At 33.7% G+C, this 27,090-nt stretch overlaps 1 protein-coding gene across 5 annotated transcripts in view; it reads right to left on the bottom strand.

Moving 5' to 3' along the window:
• Positions 1 to 27,090, bottom strand: part of LOC149896498 (phosphatidylinositol 4-phosphate 5-kinase type-1 alpha-like) — a 53,607-nt gene that overhangs the window by 14,582 nt on the left and 11,935 nt on the right. For 4 of the 5 annotated variants that reach the window (XM_090117706.1, XM_090117701.1, XM_090117705.1 and 1 more), the window contains exons 3-12: positions 24,815 to 24,953; positions 13,733 to 13,944; positions 6,347 to 6,511; positions 5,410 to 5,562; positions 4,774 to 4,926; positions 4,030 to 4,169; positions 3,381 to 3,428; positions 1,787 to 1,879; positions 849 to 981; positions 366 to 453 (exon numbers count right to left, since the gene is read on the bottom strand). In XM_090117706.1, the coding sequence (XP_089973832.1) occupies positions 366 to 453; positions 849 to 981; positions 1,787 to 1,879; positions 3,381 to 3,428; positions 4,030 to 4,169; positions 4,774 to 4,926; positions 5,410 to 5,562; positions 6,347 to 6,511; positions 13,733 to 13,944; positions 24,815 to 24,953 (1,324 nt within the window). The remainder of the gene's footprint in view (positions 1 to 365; positions 454 to 848; positions 982 to 1,786; positions 1,880 to 3,380; positions 3,429 to 4,029; positions 4,170 to 4,773; positions 4,927 to 5,409; positions 5,563 to 6,346; positions 6,512 to 13,732; positions 13,945 to 24,814; positions 24,954 to 27,090) is intronic. The other variant, XM_090117703.1, reaches the window with a different exon arrangement.

Here is a 27,090-nt window from a genome sequence, read left to right as displayed (position 1 = left end):
TAATTACATGTGGGAAAGAGAGGCATTGTGCGAGCGAGATAGCATGCTTATAGGCTCGATTATATTCTTTAATTAATAAAATGATTAGTAAAACTAAATGCGTTATTATTTTAACAATAAGCAGCAAAATTACTACATTTTTATGAACGGGAGACTATATCCTGTGGACTTAAACTTTTTGAGGGTATTTAAAACAATTCGCAACCTTATTATTTACCATATAAATATTATATATAAATACTTAACCACTTTAGCTTATTACCTAATAGAGTTAAAAGACTTAAGAAGAGATTAGAAAGAAAAGATTATATTTGGGGGTTAGTTACATATAAAAAATACAATTTTACAAAAAGACTGATACTTACACGAAGGTATTTTCTTAAACACAGTTTTGCCCATGAAATCTAGGAAACGCTGCGCGTAAAAACTAGGTCGATGTACGGATACTGTGTCCTGGAATATACAAAAGTAAGCATATAATACGGAATAATATCTATACTAATATCATAAAACTGAAGAATTGATTTGCTCGTGGTTATTTGAGAACTATTGATTCAAATTGAAAAATTAGGAGTAGTCTACAATATAACATCACGTTATGACCAATAAGAGCGGAGCATCGATGAAAAATGATACAAAAAGGGGGGAAATACTGCAAAAACAGTAAAAAATATTCCTTTTGAGAACAGATTGTGCGTGAATGGGAAAGTGTATCCGTCTCACTTTCCCGATCAAACCACGACACTGAAGTGCATTAAATTTTGAACGACTCAGTTCTCTGAAAAATCACTGTTTTGTTATTTTAAAATGAGGAACAAAAAATAAAATATACATAAACAAAAACTCACCCCATCATGTATCATGCTCTTCCACGTGTGCTCCAACTTTTTTCGAAGTCGGTAAGACTGTAAAATGTCGATAATACCGAGGAATAGTAGCAATCGTTCGCCGCGCGCGTTTCGTGCTGGGATACCGCCGGGCCTGTTTATGATATCGTAGAATATAATACACTTTTATTATAGAGAAGATATAATAAACTTTTTTGTGTTATACAACTTTCGGAATATACAGGGTGTCCCACTGTTGGTATATTAAGCTCAAAGGAGGTTATAGTTTCGCATACGCTGAGTACGTAAAAAATACTTATAAAATACCAGACGCATTTTTTTTTTCTCAAATAGACGAAGTCTTAAAACTCTATGTGTACACCCCTAACAAGCAACCCGCCCAACTTTGCTACCAGATCGTGAGCTATCGTTTAAGATTATGTTTTCATAGACAAAATGCTCACATTAGCGAAGCGATATAATATGCCGGCTGCGCGAAGCCAGAGAAGAAAACATGGATTTTCAGGAAAAATTTAGCAAAAAATTTTTTACGTAATTTTGTTGTTTAAGTTTTTTTTCATGATCAGTGTATGCAAAACTACAAGTCCCTTCGCGCTTAGTATACCAAAAGTGGGATACCCTGTATACTAAAGTTATAAAGATGTAACGATTGTGAATTTGTGACGTAAAAAAATCTCTGGATCTATTCACCCAAATTTAATAATTCTTAAACCAATAGATAGGCACGCTATTTATTAGTGGATATATTTAAATCCGAGCGGAGCATAGTCGAGCGGCTTCAACCATAAGCTTATACAAAAAAAATCTATAAAGAATTAGTTAGTAATTTTCCCATTAACATTTCTTCGACGACATAACTTCCCTATAAAAATTTCTACGTTGACATATTTCCTCTTGACATATTTTATGCAATGACATAAAAAATAAAAAACACTCACGGCACATCCTCTTCCTCGTCAATCGGTTCGCTTTCCGCCTGAATGCTCTCCATAGCCGTAGAATGTGCGACAAGCCGTTGGCGGTTTATCGACCTGGTGTTAAAAATGAGACATTAATGTCAATAATATAATATTGTATTTAATAATATAATAAATTTGCACGCTCAACTACGAGCAGAATGTTTAAGGATCTATATTATCTGTATCTACAAACATCTTTGTAATTCTACATTCTGCAAATAAAGCAATTTGAATTTTAGAATTTTAATTTGAAAAAATTTGAATAAAATAATGTCGCGTGTGAGGTAATGTCAAGGTGTGTGAGATAATGTCAAAGTGTGTGAGATAATTTTAAAGTGTGTTTGAGATAATGTTAAAGTGTATGGGATAATGTCAAAGTGAGTGAGATAATGTCAAGGTGTGTGAGATAATTTCAATGTGTGTGAGATAATATCAAAGTATGTGAAATAATGTCAAGTTAGTAAAATAGTGTCAAAAATGTAATTTTTTTTATAAATGTGACTTTTGACTTGATTACATTGGGTAAGGGCAAATATAAGATGTAGTAATTAAATAAAAAAGGAAAAATACATATCTAATTTACTAAATTCACTAATAACTTTTGAACTTTAACAAACTAATTTTGGAAACAAATAAAGTAACAATTTTGAAGAATGAAATTTTGTACATACGTTACTCTATCTAATAGAAGTATTATAGTTTAAATATTGAAGAATAGAAAATTATATATAATATTCCAACAAAATGCATATTTCATGCACCGTACCACCATACAAAGTCACAAACACATTAAATCCCATAAGCGAGAGAATTGATATTAATTAATTTTCACATAAATATTAAAACTATACGTATGAAATCAACATGCTTAGAAATTATGAAATTTCTAGACTTCAGTTTAATAATAATTAATACAGAGAAGTAATGATCTAAATACAAGGTCAATAAGGTTTAGTTTACAATGCAATTGTTATATTAATAGGTCAAGAGACAGTACAGTGTAGTTTTTTACCATGCTTGTTAGTTTAAACAAAAAGGACTCTAATGTATACTCTAATAGGGTTCATTTTCCAATGTCTAATATTTACAAGAATAACTTGGAACTAATTTTACTATGTGAAATTTTATTAAGACAAAATTAAAATAGGATTAATTTTCAACTAAGTAAATTATATTTACAAAAACTGATTATCGAAAAAGGACACTAATATATACTGAAATAGGGTTTAATTTCGAATGACTAATATTTTACAAGAACAAGTTGGAACCAATTTTAAGTTTCACCAAGAAAAATAAAGGATTAATGTTCAACATACTAATATTTACAAAAACTGACTTAGTACTAATTTGTCTAGTCACAAAATTCAGGAAAAAAAATATCAATTATGATACGATTTTCATAGCATAAATTTCAATTAATTACTATCCAATTATATTAATTATCAATTCGTTAAAATGTCTAATTAGTATACAAACATGCGAAACAAAACACGTTAGAACGGAACGGGACATCACTTGTTAGGAACAAACAGACAGACAAAACAAAATATGCATATATAAAAAAAAGTCGTACTGTGTCCGTTTCACTTGAGCCTTGAAATCTTCTTTAGTCTGATCCGATCTGAAATATTATATTTTTGGGACTGTCAATTTCTTTTTTGAAACACTGCGAATTGTACTTTATAAGGTGTATTTTACTAAATTAAAAAACTTAAACATTAAACGACAAATAAATACATACAATATAATATAATTATTTACTTATCATATTGAGCCTCGAACGGCCCGATCGGTCCACGACACAATAGATTTTCTATTGTGTCTGTGATTCCGGGGCCTGAGTTATTAATATTTATAATTACTGATGAATATTTCTCTTATCTCTTACCGACTATTTCTCTTATATATTATCGTCTCTTACCGAGTCCTTATTTTGTCACATGTAATATGTATTTATATTTTAAGAATCACTGTAACCAAATGTTGGTCGACCAAATAAATAAATAAAATAAATTCCCTCTTACTGGCTACTATCTCTTATCGACTCTCTACTACGACTACTTTTCTATCACTGTTACTGACAACTTATCTTATCTCTTCCTATCTCATACTGACTCTTATCGACTCTTTCTCTATAACTACTTTTCTATCACTATTACTGACAACTTATCTTATCTCTTCCATACTGACTCTATCTCCTCCTATCTCTTACTATCTCTTACCGAGTCCTATTAAGTCCTCTCCTCTCACCATCCCCCTCGTCGTCACTTTGCCCGGAGTCCGTTCGTTTTCTCGCTTCGGTTTTTTCGCGTTGTGCCTCGTCCAGATTGTGTATGCCGACTAGGAGGGAATAGTCCATTATCTGGAATATTTAAATATATTCATTATAGAAGTTATTATTTGTTGATATCAATGTATTAATTACAACGACTGAAACTATTTTAAATACACGGTTATCATAAAATCAATACTTGATAGAATGCGTAGTTACAATGTTAATAAGGTCCAATTTTTCAATGCTTGGATAAAACTTATTCGTCAAATAATGTATAAAACTACCATTTTAAAAACGTATTCTAATTGCCCGTATTTGACAGTTTACGTGACATTTTAATATTATCGTGTAATACTTTATTGGACGGATAAGTTTTATCCAAGCATTGAAAAATCGGCCCTAAATGAATTAAGGAACACTTTTTATGCTCATTATTCGTTACAATAAATTGTGGGTAAATAATAAAAATACATTAATTCCTTGCTCAAAGTGTTATAATTAAAATAAATGCTGTTACAGTAACGCAATCTATTGTCCATTTTTAAGAAAATTGATACAGCAATCATCTTCCTTTACCTACACACATTCATATGCATATTTCACATATTTTTCTATTACAAACAGGCCCTTTATTAAATTAACATATACACATTTTTTATTCATATTTTAAGTAACATATATAATTATATACCTTAAAACTCTCCAAAACGCGGCAATCCCGTTGCATAGTCTTAATAAGCGCTGTATACGTATCGGCTTCGAGGAAAATGCCTTCAGTGTGGTGTTCCATGAAATCTAAATCTTTGTATGTTGGTGAATTCTTCTGTCTCTCTGTTTTACTTGCCTGAAAATAAATTAAATATCCATATTAATATTATAAATGCGAAAGTAACAAACATAGGCAAACATATGATGAAAGACAGTAAAATTATAAAGTTTATTTTAAGCAATAGAAATTCATGGTGAAAAGACGCAGTTTTTGAAAAAAAAATTCTTGAATTTTGAACATCTACCCCCGAAACATACTTCCCTCTTATTAGTAAAAAAATACATTAAGGGCCGATTTTTCAATCCTTGGATAAAACTTATTCGTCGAAAAATGTATAAAACTACCATTTTAAAAACGTATTCTAATATTGACATATTTGACAGTTTACGTGACATTTTAATATTATCGTGTAATACTTTATTGGACGGATAAATTTATCAAGCATTGAAAAATCGGCCCTAAAACATTAGCAATCCATTGATAAACCAACCAAATACCTATTTAAAAACAGAAAAAATCATATAAATAAATAAATTAAATCTACCCTCAAAAACCTACCTTCCTCTTATAAGTGGATCCTTTCAAATCGTATTTCTGGTGCAGTTTCACGGACGACGGCAGCAGATTGTTCATCGCCACCAATCGTACGTTCTTACTGTTGCATTGATAGCAATATAGACCGAAGAACTTCGGTAGGAGCGTTCGTGGGTTCTGCGTGGACAAACATACGTTTTTTTTTTTAAACTATAGTAATGAATATACGTATAATATAAAGATGGAGGGTTTATATTTGTGTGTTGAATGCGGTGATATCAGTAAATACTGAAGCGAATTCAAAAATGTGGCTAGTTATTTTTATTAAAACATCAAGATAACCAACATCTATCTTTTACACATTTTTTTTAATTAATAATAATAAAATCCGCCTATATTTTTTATTAAAATATTTTTTTTCGAATTATTGAAATAGTTTCTGTGTGGGTAGGTAGCTCTTAATACCACACTATTTTTTTAAAGTTAAAATCGGATCAGCCAGCGTTTCTACTATTTATGATTATCAATACTACGTTAATACTCCTAAACATTTTTTAATTAAAATCTTACCAGCCGCTTAGAATAGTTGACTTTATTACATAACTTTTAAACACATAACTTTTTTTTAAATATGTATTATCTGTACTACCCATTTTATAGCACTACTATATAATTAAGTACCTATGTATAACTTATTTATATTCTCGTTATTTATTTTGTGCCTTCACGTTCACGTTCAACATACCGTGCCAACAGGGTTGCCTGGAAGAGATTGCTTTAAAGCAATAAGGCCGACTTTTCGTACATATGTACCTTCGTGTTGGTTTCTTTTTTTTTAATTATTGTATCTTGTTATTCTCTGTCTGGTATATATGTACAATGAAGTATAAATAAATAAATAACTGCCATAAAAACTATCCTCTTTTTTTATTCTTCCTGAAAAAATTCTACAAAAACTGACCTGATCCAAATTCAAGTAGTATCCTGGCAACAATTTCTGCAGAAACTCCCCCTCCTTGTGCTGTACCGTTTTTATGATGAACTCGTCGTCGTTCGTCAAGTAGAATATACTACCCGATGCGCCGGGGTTGCTTAACTCGCGTAGGGGCGCGCTACACATTGACATCTGTAAGAAAATAATATAAACAAATAAAAACACTTCACACTCGTGTATATATTATAAAAAAAAAATTGGTTGTCTGTAAAGTCGGTTTACTGACGATAGTTGAACGTGACAACGGCCGATTGTGCTTCTTTATCGCTCGTTCCGCGCTCTCGCTCGCACTTCAAGCCTTACATGGAACGCCTCAGAGCGAGGTAACGCCGCATGAGTGATGTTTTTTCGTGCGTGCAGCCGGCTCTATCGAATTATAAGACGTTGTCACGTCAAAATGGATCGGAAAATGTGTTGGTGAGCGCATAACTCGAGAACAGCTGAACCGATTTCGTTAGTTCTTTTTTTATAACATTCCTTTAATTACGAGGATGGGTCTTATGGAAAAGGTAACCACGGGCTCGCTAGTAATAAATAAATATTAAAATAAGCAGTATAACCTGTAAATTTTGCTTTTATGGGTTACTTTACTTAGGTGACTATTGGATGATTGGACCAATTATTAGAAAAAAATAAGTGAAGACTTTCAAAAGATTCAATTTTAAAACTTTTAAGAACTGTGCTTCATTTAAATATTATTTCCATGAGTACGTATTTGTTGAATTCTCAGGAAATAACTGATGCAATCTGATAAAGACTGTTTTCATCATGGACATCGTCATGACAATGTGGTAATCCTTACCTTAATGTACCTTAGTAATTGTAATCCTTAACCAAATTACCCCTGAATAAAGAGGCGAAAATTTTATTTATTACTAAAAAAACTTACAAATAGTTACCAATTACCAATACATGATTACAGACATAAGGAAATACGCGAAGTTACGAGATTAGAGCGTACTATAAAGTTAAATATTCATTTTATACCAAAAAGATGCAATCCCCATCAAAATAACTTACAAAAAATAAAAATATTTCAATCTAATTGGTCCAAATGTTCATCAAATCACTCCTATCAAGACCTTGACGCAATAATCAACTATAGCGTTATTTACACAAAGCAAGTAGAACAAATATTTTCCCCGCTCTTCCGAGAACCATTTAATCTCCTCCCAAATAGTTGTGTGTCGAACATTATCTTTAGATTATGTGCTACATTTGCTTATTTATCGAGAGCTGTAATAATTTACACGTTTCTTGCTTGTTGAAATTTGTGTATAAAAAAAAGACGTGTGGCACTCGGGGACTGCCGCGGTAAAGCTATTGCATGCTATGCCTTCAAGCCACACCTCCGTGCCCGTCGGAGTGGGGAGCGTGAGGTTTTTCGTTACTAAATTTCTGGATTCGGTCCCCGCGCTCAAGGCCCGCGATAGAAGCTATGTAATAGCTTAATATTATAAAAGACTAGATTTCCGCCCGCGTTGTCAAATAAAAACCCGCATAGTTCCCGTTCCTATGAAATTTCCGGGATAAAACCTATCCTATGTGTTAATCCAACCCTCTATATGTGTGCAAAATTTCATTATAATCGGTTCAGTAGTATTTGCGTGAAAGAGTAACAAATACACATACACATACACATACATCCATCCTCACAAACTTGCGCCTTTATAATATTTATAGGAGTAGGATATAAGAAGTGGTTAATTTTAACAACAGGCCATTTGCTTGCTTAGAACAAGGTCTCTAGGGAGAGGAGATTCTAAACCGCTCAAGCTTTGCGTTTTGTAAAGGGATTATGAATTATGCTGTTTGCTTGAATATTACGCATTCGAGCATTTAGTTGGAATCCTTTTAATATGCAGATTTTAGTTGCAACACTAGGTACTAGTAAAGCTGTCTCAGTGCTTATCCTGCTAATCTAGGTACCATATTAAAACATTAATGTTTTTTCGGTTTAAATTATGAACGGGAACGTGAACTATATATGCGGGTTTTTCTTAAAAAACGCGGGCGGAAAGCTAGTCTATCTATATTATAAAAATGTATGCGTGTACTAGTGTACACACGTAAGAAGTGAAACTTCTTTATGGCCTTATTTTTCAAAAAATAATTTACTGTATGCAAATTTACAGAATTACGTCGAATCACGCGTGGTAGGGATAAGAAAAAGATGGCGCGTAACGGAAAAATGTCACGCGTAACGAAAAAATGTAACACTAAATTTTTTTCTAACCCCGATAAAGAAGTTTCACTTCAACAATGATTATTTACATCCAACTTCCTTAAAAAGTATGAAAGCGCAATTTAAATCTGTTTTCTCACGGCCCACGCAGAGCGATTAATCTAATCCTTTAGAGATAATAGACTAGAGTCGATAATTTTTGAAACAAAAAAAAATCGCAGTCGGATGAAACCCATTAGAAAATTAGGGGAATATGATAAAAATGTAAGGAAAAATAAATTACGGTCAATCCGAGTTCGGGAAGCGGGAGGGGGGAACTTTTAAGAGAAAAAAATGGTTTCTCTCGATTTCCGACAAAACTACAAGTCCTATAGAAAAAAGTTCAATGGCAAAGTAGTAGGTAATTAAAAGTTCTACAACTTTTGTATTCACAATTTTTTCACATAACCTAAAAATTTAGATGAAAAATTCAAAAAACCAAGTTTTTCGTCTTTTATTTCTATCTACTTCAAAATTTATTTATTTTCTACGAAATTTCGTGGAAACTTACTTTATTATGTCCCAAATACACTGTAATTTATTTGATTGAAAATATTTATTTTTTCGCCTTATTTTGAATTAATACCAAAAAAACAACCTAATTTTCAATCGAAAAGTCACCCGTCAAAATATCAGCTTTTTTCAAAAACTTGGGGTGCCTTTTATTCATTGAAATCTCTACTTTCATATGGTGTAAAAAAAATAAACACCACCATAGTAAATGTTCTCAGGAAATGCATACAAACAGTCTGAAAATTAGCTTTTACTAAATCAGGCACACTTCTCGAACTACCTGAAATGTTTTTATCGACATCATTTTGCTTTTGAATATGCTGTAAAATATTAAACTTAGAACAGATAATTATTTTTCTTTTGAAATATTAACGAAAAGCCGATACAAGAGAAGATATAGAGTTCAAGAATTGTGCCTGATTTAGTAAAAGCTAATTTTCAGACTGTTTGTATGCATTTCCTGAGAACATTTACTATGGTGGTGTTTATTTTTTTTACACCATATGAAAGTAGAGATTTCAATGAATAAAAGGCACCCCAAGTTTTTGAAAAAAGCTGATATTTTGACGGGTGACTTTTCGATTGAAAATTAGGTTGTTTTTTTGGTATTAATTCAAAATAAGGCGAAAAAATAAATATTTTCAATCAAATAAATAACAGTGTATTTGGGACATAATAAAGTAAGTTTCCACCAAATTTCGTAGATAAAAAAATAAATTTTGAAGTAGATAGAAATAAAAGACCAAAAACTTGGTTTTTTGAATTTTTCACCTAAATTTTTAGGTTATGTGAAAAAATTGTGAATACAAAAGTTGTAGTACTTTTAATTACCTACAACTTTGCCATTGAACTTTTTTCTATAGGACTTGTAGTTTTGTCGGAAATCGAGAGAAACCATTTTTTCCTCTTAAAAGCTCCCCCCTCCCGCTTCCCGAACTCGGATTGACCGTAATTTATTTTTCCTTACATTTTTATCATATTCCCCTCCTTTTCTAATGGGTTTCATCCGACTGCGATTTTTTTTATCTTTTCACTATTTTCAAAGGCTTCTACCCCAGTCTATAAACCGCTGAGTCAATGATAACATTTCTGACACACAAAAATCTCCCTATATAAATGTGCCGATAAGAGATTTGTTAAGACTAATAGTATAATTTGTTTGAACATTATTATTGTAAATTAAATAATTTTAAAGGTCTAAAATAATGAAACAAACAAACTTTAGTTAGAAAGTTTTTATGGTTTATTTGGCTTTCTTTCACGTAGTAACTGTAACAGAGTAATCGTATAGGATTTTTGTGTCTGGAGATAGTTAGAAGGCTAGAGAGTGAAAGCGGCCGTACACGGACCGCTTCAAGCAGTTGAGACCGACGGCTTGAAGCAGCGACCGCGCGGTGAACTATGGACATTCATTCACTGCCGTACACGTGACTGCTCGAGCAATCGCGACCGCTTCAAGCCGTCAACTGCGCGGTTTGTAGCGACAGCTCGAGCTGCCCGTGTAAGGCGCTCTTAAGGCTAATTTTTACCGCGGTGAAACATCACATTTCCATGTGAAAATTCTATAATGTGAGCGTAGCCTTATTAAAGCATAGAAAAGTACATTTGTCAAGATACACCAAAAATAAATTAAAACTATTTGCATCGTGTGTTTGTTTATTTATATTCGTACATGTATGTTATGCAACCGCGCTATCAAAACGCACAGAATTAGTTATCGTTGTATCGTGTTCTATATACAACATAGATATAGGCTTAGGGTTGTCCCATTTACAATAATTCTACGACTATAAAATAAACTTAACACTTCAATAGTTACTATTATTAAATTTTTAAAATAAAGCGCTTAAAGTGCTACCGGCTTCGAAACATCATCGTTTCGTTATTGTTTGTTCCATCAAGAGTTAACAATACAAAGTATAAACTACTTTTGGAAAAAATAAAACTAAAGAAAAATTGTTGTATGAAAACGAATATGTAAATTCAAACTGAGATATACTTATTAATATTGAACTCATGAAAATATTGAACTAAGCATTGAAGACACAAGCATTTTTTTACTGTAGTGAGAGTAGGTACTAGGTACTTATATAATACATAGTAGCTAACGCTACTATAGTATGGAGATATGGTGCAGTATAACCTTCAAGCGGGCGCGCGTAGTCGAATCGACCGCGTTTAGTACATTTTCATTCATATTACTAATATTACCCACTACATTTATTTGTCACTTCTAGTAGCCTGTCGCTATGTTATTGGGAATAAAACAAAGAATAAACTGTCTCACGGGGCGCTCCCCCCACTCCACAGATCGCAATTGTTTTGGTTCCGGCGCAGTCGTCGAAAGGACTACACGCGCCTGTCGTCGAAAAGGTTACGCGCGACGCTTAACGCGACATACCCTCGTTCACTCTCATAGTAGTTCTTCGACCATCATTCAGTATTATTGAATTAAGCTTGGATATTTTTATATAAAATGAGTCATGGACGGTTATCAGAAAGTGCAATACTCGAGTTACTAAATGAAGACGAAGAAGAAAGTGAATCGGAGCTTAGCGACCAAGGCTCTGAAACTTCCGACCAAATCGTTGCAGAGGAACCTCTACCTGCTGAGGAATCAAACTGTTCGGACTCAGAAGAGGATGAATTGTCACTTTCAGAAATAAGTAGCTGCTTTACAGGGCGCGATAAAGTAACGAAGTGGCAAATATCTAACAATAATGGAGTGTGGGTATTTCGTAGAAATGGTGTGGGTGTACTTACATTTACGCAAGCCTGGAGTTTATTCATTTCAGAGAATATTATTGAACAAGTTGTTAGACATACCAACGAATTTATAAAAAAAGTGCCATCGTATAACAGAATACGTGACTGCAAACCGACAGATGCGGTGGAAATCCGAGCACTTTTCGGATTATTGTACATAGCGGAATCCTTGAAGACATCGCATGCAAATTTAGAAGATTTATATGCAAGTGATGGGACAGGTATACCTATTTTTTCTACTACTATGTTAGTGAAAAGAATGAAATTTCTACTGAATTCATTGCGATTTGATGATGCTACTACGCGACAAGCTCGTCATAGTACTCTAGACAAAGCTGCGCCAATAAGAGAAGTTTTAGATATGTTTACACAAAACTGTCTTTTGCCATATTCAGTGGGAGAGAGTGTTGTAATCGATGAGATGATGGTTGGCTTTCGAGGAAAATGTTCTTTCCGACAGTACACGAAATCAAAGCTCGACAAATACGGCATCAAACTTATTTGAGTTATGTTAATTAGTTTAATAGTTGTTTCTTTTTCATAATTTTAATTACTTTTTTTCACAAAATAAACTTAAAAGACAATGATAATACATCTAAGTGCAAATAAATAAATAATTATTGAATAATCAGTGCTTTATTTCTTTTATTCATCCCAAACATCTTTTCGGTTACGCGCGCCCGCTTCCGTTACAAATGGCCACGCGCCCGCTTGAAGGATAAACAATAATCATATTTATTTACAGAAGGAATATACAAAGTGGAATCAGTGCAATGAAGTGGTTTTGATTAATATAGATATTGATAAGATACAATGATAAACATATCCTATCAGCGATACCAAATTAATTCCCACGCAAAAAACTGTTTTTGGACAACCCTATTACCGTATTAGGGTCAGTACGAATGACCTAATGCTCTCTTTATTCCGATAGTGCCATTTTACGTTTGTATATTTCTCTTTGTCAAGCCATTTCGTATTATCGATTTTTTCCTATCTTAAAGCAGTATTACTTCCAAGGTGGGATAGTGATGGCGCTAGACGACATATATAGCGCTGTCACTTTTCCACACTGGAAACAAAACTGTTTTATGACAACATGGTACGTGGGCAGGTAACAGTATATATAGGTCAATCTGTATCGGAGAAATAAAAATATCTTTTAGATGATTATAATTCCCGCTACTTATGTCGACACAGTATTGAATCACGGTTCAAAGAGCTTATTTCTTTGTCGTTATGGAAATTATTTATATATTTTCGTAAAATTTTCCACGAACATAATACCCGCTTATACTCATTTAATCTAATGTCTTTGATGTGTGAAGAAGTACCATCCATCAATTTATATATTTTCATACTACGTTATGTATCAAAAGCACTGTTAGCTGTTTTACAAAATTAACTTTATTAGCAACAAAACTGCTATCCACTTCAAAATATCCACCAAAATATTATCCCACCAAGAAGTCATTGGGCTGGAAACCAAACAGATCGCGGAAATATCTAAACGCGAGCAGATCTTTCTCTGGCTTATCGGCCAGACCATCTATAGCGTTCTAGGCAAAACTGATGTGTGTTTAGTGTTCGGCTGTACACAAACTGGTCCCTTTCTGGATTAGAAATCAGGTCACATGTAGCGTATTGGGCAAAACTACTTCATCCTACACTAAAATCTCTGTCAACACCATCCACTCCCCAAAAAATCGTCCGACTGTATACCGAACAGATCAGCAAAGTTTGTAAACTCCATCAGATCTTTTTCTGCTTTTAAAGTGTTTTGTTCTATTGTCTTATGGGCCAAACTGTTTCACCCTATACCAAAATATCTACCAACATCATCAACTCACCAAAAAATCGTCCGGCTGTATACCAAACAGATCTCGAAAGTATCGAAACGCGATCGGCGCGTACGTCTTAAACTTGAACTCGGAGTAGTGGTGCGCGGGCGTGTGGTTCGACCCCTCGCTGGGGAAGTTCGTCGTCTCCACAGTCATAAAGTCCTGCATCAGCAGATCTCGTTCCGGCTTGGAAGCGAGGCCACCTATTGCGTGTTGGATACCTGAAAGTAGAAGATGTTTATCGTATTGTTTCTTGAGGGTAGGACTAAATAAAACATATTATAGAATTCTTTTTGTTAAAGAACATATCTAAAATACATGATACCTAAACAACATACATAATTGCAATATTAATACTGGCCTATTTGTGAAAGGCAAGTACATCTTAAGGTCTACCAGGTGTTTAGGAAGAAAGTCATTTTCATCATGCCATTTTCTAGGTTTTTAACAGCCAGCTGCAGAAAATAGGTGATTGCAAAGCAACAACATTTAAAATAAAAATTATGTTACACACAGCTATTGATAATCACGTTGTCGTATTTAGGGTTGAAATGTTTAATACAAACAAACAATGGGTATATTTTGGCAATGTTGTGTAGTCCGGGATACATCGCCCATTTTTGCAAGTGATTACTATCAAGCTAATTTTTCGTGAGTAGCTTTATTTTGATGAGATTCCCAATAATTTCATGTACGCAACTCTCGATTGTGGTAGCTACCAGAGGAAACAAGGATAGAATATTTTGATTTGATGGTTCTCAAATATTAATTACTAACTGAATGTTTTTTTTTTGTTCAATCTCAAGATAATTATCTAAATTATTCGAAAAAATATTTGTCCTACAAAATCTATGGTTTGATCAAAGAGTCCCCCTTTCCAATGTGTATCGATAACGAAGTCATCATAAATGATTACTAACCAGCTGATTTTTTTATTTTCACTTATTTAATACTTATATAATTCAACAGACATATTGTCCTACAAATTGCGTAATAAATATTTGAGAACCGTCAAATCAAAAATTTTTATCCTTCTTACCTCTGTAAGCTACCACAATCGAGAGTTTCGTACATGAAATTATTGGGCATCTCATCAAAATAAAGCTACTCACGAAAAATTAGCTTGATAGTAATCACTTGCAAAAATGGGCGATGTATCCCGGACTAGTGCTAGTTATGAAATTTCATGAATCATCTGCCTGTTTTTAGAAGTACTGATAGAATGTGTTTCATTCAGAGCATAATGTCTCCTACTACTACTTCATGAAATAAGTTATAGGAACTGATGAGTCAGTTTGACAATGACATCCCAGATACCATTTCACCCTTTAATCCAGCCATCTCTATAAACCTAGTTTCCAGAGATAATAATACATATTATAATACAGCAAACACATCCAGCGTATCAAATCGCAAACTACATTCCAATTACCCGTATTTCACAATTCCCGTAAACCGCCCGCGCATTGTTATATCGACTGTATACATACAAACATAAGGCCCGGCGCATATGGCGGAGCGCATTTCTCTGTCAAACTATTATCGACTTTGTACTCATTAAGATAAAATTCAAAATCAAATCTTTACTAATATTACGTGAAGCTGAAGAGTTTGTTTGTTTGAACGCGCTAATCTCGAGAACTACTGGTCCGATTTGAAAAATTCTCTCGGTGTTAGCCCATTTATTGAGGACGGCTATAGGCTATATATCATATCGCTAAGACCAAAGGGATTGGAACACTGCGGGTAAAACCGCGGGGCGCAGCTAGTATTTTATAAACGTACAAACATTACACGTTCGTTGGCTTTTGACATTGAATCGGATAGATTAACCTCAGCGACGTTTCCGCGATACGGCGCTTATAGTTGGCTTGTTTTTGTACGCGTTTGAATGTTTCTTACTTAATTGTGCAAAAAGTTTGAATAGAGAGGTATTAACTATTAAGGTAGAGAGATAGTTGCAAACTTAGTGTAGGTATTGCTTGGGATTATTTTAGTATCTACCTATCCTAATATTATATGAATATGTTTGAGACTGACAATTAAATGGGCAACTGAGTCAAGTTAAATAAGCTGTTTTTACAGATTTTTTTATAAATTAAGAATATATTTATTCAAGATCAACATCGAGCGTCTTTTAATGCTTAAAAATAATGTATTTTTTGGCTTTCTTCTTCTTTTCTAAGGAAAAAATACGTTACTAAGTAATCAAATTTTTTAATACACAATTAATAATAAGCGTTAGTTACCCTTTTCGATCAATACAGCAATACCACATTCATCAGAAACCAAACTCATCCAATAAAATGTTTACATGCGAACCGTCAAATGAGCATTATAGGTACCTACTTTTACTTAACGCAAATCGCTTGAGCACCGAAAGAGCCAGAAAACTCCACTTGACACCATTTTATTTAAGCGTATTAAGACTTAATACCTATAATCTATATAATATACCTGAGATTTTCCACCAAAATTTTACTTATGTATCTACTATTTGTTGTTCTTATTTCTATTTTTACGTAATTAGCTGTATAGGTACAGTTATTGTTATCTGCTATAGATTGTAGAATTATTGAAGTGAAACTTCATTATGCGCGTTGACAGTAAAATTTGAAAAATGGAGTAATGCGACGTATTTGGTATCTTTGAATCTTGCCAAATAAGTTTCACTTCTGACACGCGTTTAAATAGACTTAATTAATTATTTATAATGAATTGCTAAAGTTAATTTCCAAGTACTTTTGATTCTATAGAACTCAAATTGAAATTTTAATACGCAGTGGGTCATCTTCACGTACGAATTTTAAAGGGTTCCCTCGATGTATTGAGATGATACATTATAATTTTATGATTGTTTCCGTATTACAATGCAGATTTGTCGAATGTGTGATTCATCGCTTACAGAGGAAATCAGCTTAATTTTTACCAGTATCAGCAAGTATTTGTTCCCTACACAGGGAAACAAATATAGGTATTATATTTTTGTCTCTCCGAGATTAATTAACACAAATAGTTAAATTTCGACTACCAGAGGCCGTAATACCATAATTAACCATGGCTGGTTATTGCGATCATAATATTATGAATTTGCCAGTCAGTTCAATTCACGGCGTAATCTGTCTGGAAATAAGAGGTCATAATACGGCCCCAGGACCACCATCATATTATAAATCTCTAGATATTAATTATGTAACAATCGTCCCAGAATGCTGGAAGTTCATTGCATCTGCATCGTAGCAAACAAATACAAGAGAATTTGATTAATGTTTGTAAACTTCAAATTGCACACCGTACAGTACAATAAATTGTACCAACACTGTCAAATTAAAACCTCATCACTCGACAGTCGTAAAAAGCTACAACTCGATCCTGCCCCGGTACCACGATATTTTATAGTACCAGCTGTGCCCCGCTGTTTTACACGCAGTGCTCCGCTCCTGTTGGTCTTAGCGTGATGATAGCCTATAGCCTTCCTCGATAAATGGGCTATCTAACATCGAAAGAATTTTTCAAATCGGACCAGTTGTTTCTGACAATAGCGAGATCAAAGAAACTCTTCAGCTTTATAATATAAGTATAGATTATTACGAGTGTAGGAACGAGACGGCGCTAGGTGACTTCTTTAGCACTGTCACGTTCCCACCCTGGAAGTAATACTGCTGCGGACATCATAGTACGGGGGCTGGTCTAAATTGTTTATGCAAAACGACAAACAATGATTAACACCCACACTGTAGTTATCGCTAATGATTCACACAATTCACATGCGTCGTTTGTTATGAAATTGATATTTTTGTAGGACAGCGTAATTATTACGTACAAATGAGAGGTCAATTGCAAGTAGGTACCGTAGGACATAGGTTATGTGATAGTATATACCATAGGATATATTATCAGATATAAATTATATACTTAAGCCTTCTTCATGAACAACAAACAATACTGGTGAAATTACAATTCAAATCGGTGCAGTAGTTTGTACGGTGCAACCGTACAAAGCGCATCATCATCATTTTTGTATGTCACATCATTTTCATTTTCATATAGCGTTAGTTCACGTTAAAACGTCGCGAGCCGCGTACGTGTGTCACTCTTAGCATTACAGCATAGCATTTTTAAAGCTATATAATCTTAGCAGCTTAGTTTTAATTATTATCAGCAGCAGCATCCCCGGGTGTACGAACCGTACATCTTTATGGGCCTTATGGGTTAACCGTAAGCAGGACGACAGGCACCTGGGGATGTACGGTTCGTACATCCCCAGGTGTACGAACCGTACAAGTTTATATATGTATTAATGTGGTGATTATAAGAGCGAAATTAATTATATTGGCACTTTCACGCAAAACCAGCTGATCTGATCTATTTTAATTTCGATACTCTACAAGGCAATATGTTTATTTTCCTTGTCTACACAGTTATATATGACATGATCATATATTATAATATCGTCAAAGGTCAGTATACCCTTGTGATTAATTCTCTCTACAGACATTTAAGTACATGATTAGCCTTTTGTTCTATGCCATGATAGACGCGAATAAGTTTACTCAAAACGTTTTTTATACGCGTAGTTTTACAAGAAGCTTCGAGTTTAATGGGCCCTCTACACAATGGACAGCGTTGGGTGAGTAGAGACAATCACGATAGTGTAGAGCCTAAATGTCTATGATCGGCGTCATTGTAGATGTTTATTCATAATCGCCGTAATTGCGGCAAACATCGACGATCACATGTTGGGCCAATGCTGCCCATTGTGTAGTATCCATTACTTTACACAAAGTTCAAAGAACGCAGGCGCAACCATTAAATGACGTTCGTTTACAACTTAAACGTCAACTTTATGACTGTACAGTGTACAGTCAGCCGAGTAAATGAATTATATATTCACGATTAGTACATTAAAATGTGATGAGTGTACAATTTAATGATTTACGATCAAATTCTACATTTTATAACCTATTATTGGTTTTTACTATTAAAATATGTACGTATTAATACATTTTCATTAATAGTATAGATTCCCCCCTCATATTAAAGAGGTTTTTTTTTGTTTTGCAATTAATTTAATACATAAGCCATTTACTTGCACAAACTAATGAATGTCACAACTTTCTATTTCGTCATATATTATGCAAAATATTACGATGATACAATTTGCATTTGACCATAGATCATTTACGTTAGATATACATATAAATGTTTCTTTCCAATCTTTTTACGGCATAAAAAATCTACCAAAAATAATTACGCTTCGCATTATTTTTCCATCCAGAATTTTTTTGAAGTAAAACTTCTTTAGGCGCGTTGAGAGTAAAATTTCAGGGTCGCGTCTTGACAATACCGTCGCTTCATGGAGTAGGGCGACGATTTCGGTATCTTTGAATCTTTTCAAACAAGTTTCACTTCTGACAAGTGTGCTCGGCACACACGATTTTTTTTCTATGCAGATTTTTTAATGCATTAAAATGTTACAAAAAAAAACTAATAACACATTTGCTGACGGTACATTCAAACAATCGATTTCGACATTAACGGTAAGTCTGAACGAGGACACTCATTGAACAAAAATCAGCTGCATCTTGGCTTTATATTTTGAATTTGAATAAAACAAGGATTCTGCATTTCCTTTCATTGACCTGTATTTTATTAACACCTTGCTGGTAGACATTGTTTTTTTTATATAATTTAGCCTATGATAATCGGGGGTGGTTAAGCATTCTAAATTCTAACTAAAATTGGTGAAGTAGCTTCGGAACCTATTCAATTAAGGGCCGATTTTTCAATGCTTGGATAAAACTTATCCGTCCAATAAAGTATTACACGATAATATTAAAATGTCACGTAAACTGTCAAATACGGGCAATTAGAATACGTTTTTAAAATGGTAGTTTTATACATTATTCGACGAATAAGTTTTATCCAAGCATTGAAAAATCGGCCCTAAAACAAAGAAATAATCAAATATATTTTTTTATAAGGTGTTCATTATCTGTCTATCTGTATTCTTTGACATCATAGTTCCTACATGAATGTACCGAATACAATACAATTTAACTGTAACTATACATTTTTTTTATTGAAAGTCCTTTTGTCACGAAGTTCTTTGGCCCCTTTTTTTGATTTAGCACCCGTTTACAATATACTTTAACTGAGCTTTTTTTTGGCATTTGGTGAAAGATTTAACTGACGGCTTTTTAATTATTGCTTTGTTTGGTATACGCATAAAATATACAGTGTGTCCGGACATGACATACCGATATTTGAAGGGGCTATTCTCCAGGTATTTTTATCGACAATTCAACCCCTCTACAGACCCCTACCTCACCCCCCTCAAAATGGCAAACCTATCAATTCGGATAGTGAATTTATGAAAATTGTAATAACTTCGAAAGTGAGTGTCACAAAATACTAAATTTGGTTTTATTTGAACAATAACAATTTACTCTAGGACCACTGATGAAACATACTTTAAAAAATTCGAAAACCATTTTGAGGGGGGTGAGGTAGGGAACTGTAGAGGGGTTGAATTGTCGATAAAAATACCTGGAGAATAGCCCCTTCAAATATCGGTATGTCATGTCCGGACACACTGTATAGCCACGAAGTACGCATATATCCTAATTCTACTCCTACATACTACGTTACCAAACCATTCTATACAACCTGTGTGACCCAGATGCGCTCGTATTACAGAGACAAGTCATTAACGGTCAACATAAATATAACAGTCCTTGTTCAACACGACTTGTTAATTAAAAGGAGAGTTTTATTTGTTAAATGTATGGTCAACAGGTCGACTTAGAGAAAGATAAGGCTGGGAAAATTCATTGTTTTAGTGCTATTCTCTATATTATATGCAAATTTTTATTCTATATACAACTACCCGCCCCGATAGATGTTGTTCTGCCTCATTACCAATTATTTTCTCTCCATAAGAACCATCCCTGTGTCGTCAACAAAAATATGAAAAAAATACGAATTGGTTGAGCCGTTCTCTAGTTTTACGTTTAACAAAACATTTTTATTTATAAAGAGATAAGAAGTTATTATAATTGCAAATTATTTTCCTATTTTGGTCATTTTTTTAACTACAAGCTTTTAATCGAGACTTCACCAGCGTGGTCAAAGGAAATTCCTATGAGAATTATGTAGTTATGTCACCACGATAAAAATTAACTTTATTTCGGCTTACTTTCACATAAAATTCAAATAAAAACGATATTAATTAACTTAGATTAATTAATTCATTGAAATTAATGCCAATGACGTCACGAAATGGCGCAGATACGATCCTAATCTTAGATGACGCACATCTATAGCGACCCTACGACTACTGTCCGACCCTACAATACTCTATGCCTTACAAAATAAAAAAACTAAGGCCATTCTCCCATTGCGATATATGTATGTACCTATGTAGGCTCGCACACTACGCTATCGGTACATGTATGTGAGATATTCCGCGGCGACTAGTCTCCGAGACTTGCAGGATACTTGAATCTCCTGTGCGTATCGTGATGGGAGAATGGCCTAAGATAAAATTATATCCCACTAAACATATTCCCTCGATCCGGCCTTCTATCGTTCAGAAATAAACCGTGCATGTTTACAAAACAGACTGCTTTGCGTAAACCGTGGCCCGTAATAAAATGTTATCGTTCATCACACGCCGTAGTTTTTATAGGTGCGAAAGGTACGCCGGGATAGGTGGGTAATTTCGATTTTTTTTTTTATGAATCTATAATATTAGAAAGCTGAAAAGTTTGTTTGTTTGTTTGAACGCGCTAATCTCAGGAACTTCTGGTCCGATTTAAAAATTCTTTCGGTGTTAGATAGCCCATTTATCGAGGAAGGCTATATTATATCATCACGTTAGTACCAACAAGAGCGGAGCAATGCGGGTGAAACCGCGGAGCACAGCTGGTAATAAACAAATAAATATTAGTAAATATTCAAGAGACATGATGTTAATTCAAGCTGTTTCCTGCGGTTGCATATGCGGACAAAATATTTCGTCCCCTCTTTGTTTGTTGAAAAATAGGTAAGGTTTTTCGTCTACCATTTACTCAATTCAAATAATAGTAAGCTCTACAAAAAATTCCTTAGTTAATAAGAAATTTCGAACAAAAAAATGTTGTGTGGTTTTATGAAACCACGGTAAAAGTGAAACTGTTCGAACGGTTCCGAACACTGCTTTGTGTAGCGCATGTCGCGTGTCGGTCGGCTGCCGAGTAGGTATACCTACTCGGCAGCCGCGATACACGCGACATGCGCTACACAGACCAAAAAGTTTGAGACGATGTAATAAAAGTTTCACTTTAATTATTATAAATTACCCCGCCTGTGGAGGAAGGAAGGTGGAATTCTTCCATCGAGGATCCTCGACCAGTCTACTCGACTGGCCGGCCGTTAAGGCCCTGATGAATGTTGTCGGAAAGTTGTATATATTATGCTCTGTAGCGAAAACATTTCGTTTGCGCGATTCAGAGCGAGGTGTCACTACAGTCCAACACAAACGTGAGCGATAAGGCAATAAATAACATTGCCATAATTTTGTAACCCTCCATTTTGCAATATTTGCCAAGGACCGCACCATATATTAAAATTCAGTCTAGTCTAGACAAATATTTATACTAATAGCTATAGACTTTTAAATGAGCAAAGTCCTATTAGAGCAGGCTCCAAGGAGATGTTCGTTTGCAAAAATCGCGGACCTAAATCTGACTTCTGATATATATTGTATAGATCCCAGACATCCTATAGACAGATGTTGCCAACCAGTTTTGTGGTCCCCCTGCCCGCACCCCGGTAATTAAATATGGCATACAAAGAAAAAAATAAAAATTTCCAAAACATGCCGTGTGGGGTATCAAATGAAAGAGCTTATTGAGTAGATCACGAATATATAGCATACTATATACATTTCTTACACTTTCTCTAAGATTTTTTAGAAAATTTACGAAAATGGTCCATTTTTGAGTTAACTTTAAACCACTATAGATTGAAAACTCATGAATATATTTTTTAAATTATTATTTTAAATAATTAACAATAGTCCATTGTTTATGATTCAATAGTTCGTAATATAATATAAGTGAGCTATGTGGTGGATTTGATGAAAATAACTATATACTATATGAACTTGAAAATATACTCGCCATCTTTGAATGCTCCCCCCACTCCCCCATGCAACTATTTCACTCTACGAAATATTGAATCGTAAACAATGGACTATTGTTAATTATTTAAAAATAATAATTTAAAAAATATATTCATGAGTTTTCAATCTATAGTGGTTTAAAGTTAACTCAAAAATGGACCATTTTCGTAAATTTTCTAAAAAATCTTAGAGAAAGTGTAAGAAATGTATATAGTATGCTATATATTCGTGATCTACTCAATAAGCTCTTTCATTTGATACCCCACACGGCATGTTTTGGAAATTTTTATTTTTTTCTTTGTATGCCATATTTAATTACCGGGGTGCGGGCAGGGGGACCACAAAACTGGTTGGCAACATCTGTCTATAGGATGTCTGGGATCTATACAATATATATCAGAAGTCAGATTTAGGTCCGCGATTTTTGCAAACGAAACTCCACTGAGAGTCCGGTCTATATGGGGTTTGTTTGAATAAAGTCTATGAATACTTAGTATTATAATAACGTCAATTTGTCCAAGTTTTTATGGTCTTAGTAATGAAATTGTGGTGTATTGCTAGAATAAATTAATAGCTCAAAATATTTAAGACTGGTTCTAATCAATTAAGTACATAAGTAAATTATTCACTATTCTCACATAAGACAATATTAAAAGACTTTCAAAAAAATTATGAATATTAATGTTCTGTCTACTGATATATTTCTCAGAATTATCTACAATTCAAATTGGACTGTTCTCGTTAAATAAATCAACACTACTTACATATTATTATTTAGCATAATATAAAAAAAAATCCTTTTATATGAGGTGTAATTCTGGTTCTTACATAAGCTACAACATTGCCAAAGTTCATCGTTATCAATTCAGTATAGTCTTTACTAAAGAAGAAAGAGTCACATTCATAATACATCCCTCCATACCATCATAAATTGCTCTTTACCGTAGGTAATAGGTATGATGGAAAACTGCTACTACTATCTTAGTAGTAGTAGTAGAAGTAATAGTAGAAATCGTTGAACCAATAGCAGAAGTGTGTATTTATTTATTTATTGAAACATTCATTGTACTTACAATTATAAAACCAAAGCATACATTGAATTTAGTTATAATACGTTAACAAAAATTAAAACCAAAACGGAGCCACACGCTATGAGCGGCTACATGCATCCAAACACCTGCTACAGAGGTCCAGGACAGAACTTGCACTGCCAGCAAAAATATCAATTGTGGCATCAGAGGCCAGCACACGATTTAACAGATGAAGGGCCGAGTGTGTCGGAGAGGTGCCTGTGCCCTATGATATATAAAAAAGCTAGATACGTTACCCGCTCTCTATTTTGGCAAGAAAAAACTCAGCTAAGTGCCCGAGTTTCACTTAGTCACGCACCATTCAGCGTCGTGGCTGGACGTTCTTTTTTATATTTTAATCGGCAGTTGTTATTACGAAGTACATGAGTGAGACATGTATTATGTCTCGTGCGTGAGAGTGAAAGAGAGAACAACTGTATTGGTGATAATGCGTTAGTAAGTAGGTATGTATTAATTACGCTGTTTTTTAGTGCAATGATGTTGGCGTATGCCGCGTCTACTAGTATAATAGAGTCATTGTGTATACCCACTTGTACTAACAAGTAGTAGCCATTAGGGTGATTTTCCACCAATAATGTGCGAGGATATGTAGCGAGAAATTTGTTTGTAAATAACCAATCATATCGCTTCATTTAGTTTGAAGTTTGAAGCGATACTATTGGCTATTAGGAAACATAATCCTCGCTACACATGCTCGCACATTATTGGTTGTAAAACACCCTTATCCTTTGCGTATAGCTGACCCATCCAATTGTATGGATAGCTCTCTCTCCCAAGTTTCTCTCTGTATTCATAACCCCCCCCTTGCCCACTTGTATAGCTCCCCCCACTCACCCAGCTGTATCGAGCCCATGATCTGCGACGACTGTATCTTCTTGTACGTGATCTCGCCGCCCTCGCCGACCCGTCGGTGGCCGATCTTTCGGTCCGACTTGTGCACTTTGCTGATCGCGCCCGACGGGCCGACCGCCGGCTGTGAAGAGAAATATTTGTTTTATTTATCATCATCATCATCATCATCATCATCATCATCATCACCATCATTTATACACCAGAAAAAACAAAATTGAATAGGTACATAGACCATTATCTTAATTAAACATTCATTATAAAACATAGTCCTTTATCCATTAATTTTTACAAATTATTTATTCTTTATGCGGGAACTATGCGGATTTTTCTATGAAAACGCGGGCGAAGCCGCGGGCGGAAAGCTAGTATATTATAATATACAAACATTTCTTAAATCATTTATTATTCCTATTTAATAATTATTAACTAAACATAACAATCGTTGTTCAAGTAAAGTTATTTATTTAAATAAAAATTAAAAATTGTATATACAGTATATGAGGTTTTTATGCAAAATATTTTTATAGTTTTTTGTAATCAAAGCCGAGGTTTTTAACATTAACTGAGTACAAAACAAGAAGACATACTTTCTAAATGAGTATAATAACATTATATAATAATGAGATAAGAATTGCATATGTACATATATTTTTTTTATTTTTTCTTTAAAATTTGCACACGTAGACACGTAGAGTTTAATTAGGAGTTTCTTGCTGGTTCATCTCCATAGATACTGCTTTCCGAATCGGCGGTAAATGTTATAAAAATATGTTATGACGATTCAAAAGTGCTTCTAGAAGAAGTCGAATTAAATAAATTAATGTTTGAGTTTGGTTTTAGTTTTTAATGCATAAATGCGATTTTTAGGAATTACATACATTTCCTAGGAATTGTATACAATGACGGATTATATACATTTCGATACGTTAAGATAAATTCGTTTCGTGAATAAAAAAATAACTTTTAAAAATGAATACCAATTTTTTAAGCGACTACATGACAAGTAATTCGTAAAGATTAAGGAAAGATGTAATTAAGAAGGTCATTTACCTAAATATAACATAATAACACACGAAAACATTGTGTTTAATGAAATAAAAGCTTAATTAATTATAGTCGAGCCAATTTAATAGGCAACATTTGACGTCTATCAATTTTTATCTTCGAAGAGAGGTAACCTGCTTAAAAACATCGATTAAAGTGAATTAATCGATACGGACTTGAAACATTTGTCAATCGAACTTGAAACAAATTTATTAATTTATGATGATTTTTATTCACAAGTAATCAATGCATTCGATTCTAGATGTCAGATTTCGATTTTTAGAGTAACGTCTCTGGTACCTATTTAAAAAGACAAAAAGTTTATTGACACAAAATTGTAGCGACGTCAGTTCTTTAATTCAGAAATTGTTTATTATGTTTACAATGGTTTATCAGTAAAATGAAATCTTAAAATTACTTGTATCGGTCATTATTATTATAAATATGTACTTAATCGTAATTGAAAAAAGTTAAGCAAATGTGCAGTTCTAACAAAACGAAATATCATGTTATTTTATGTCGTCGTTACTAGGTTACATTGTTGAATTTTGTTGAACTGTCAAATGTTGCCTATTAAAATGGCTCTATATACTATAATATAACACGCAACTTATTGTATTGTCTTGTCACCGATGCAGATGTAGCCAAAGTAAGAATTAAATCTGACCGTTTAAAGTGGATCAAAATCGAGCCTAAAAGCGTGTTAGTAGTCCCATTTTTATAAATAAATGGTTGTGCGTATGGATGTATATTTGTTACTCTCACAAACAACAGCGGATCAGATTCATATGAAATTTACTACAGAGATACATAATGTACTTTACATCAGCTTACATAGGCTTCTCTTCCCTAAACTCTCAAGTACCACACGAGCAAAGCAGGCTCTAAATAAATAAATAAATAAATAAATAAATAATTTATTTGCAAGTAAACATGGTATACATAGGTGTTAAGAATAAGTCTATACATTATTTCAGCATGTTTAGCCGTTATTCAACGGCATGCAAATACATTTTTCATTAGATATACATTTTATATTATGTCTTCTAGTTACTTAGTTACTCAAATACATTTCAGAGCGCAACCAAATGGAAATTTTGCAATGAAAAATGCAAAATTTCAAACATCCATCATTTTTAGCGTGACACAACTTTAATAAATTTTAATACGGACCGGGTTGGTTTCTACGCTACGTTGAAATAATGAAGGCATAT

This window comes from Colias eurytheme, chromosome 28 (genome assembly GCF_061535395.1).
Source record: "Colias eurytheme isolate Ceu_HAF_F1 chromosome 28, ilColEury1 Martin Lab GWU primary, whole genome shotgun sequence".
NCBI classification, from domain to species: domain Eukaryota; kingdom Metazoa; phylum Arthropoda; class Insecta; order Lepidoptera; family Pieridae; genus Colias; species Colias eurytheme.
Note: the sequence above shows the minus strand (reverse complement) of the source record. Positions and strands in the feature narration are given on the sequence as shown.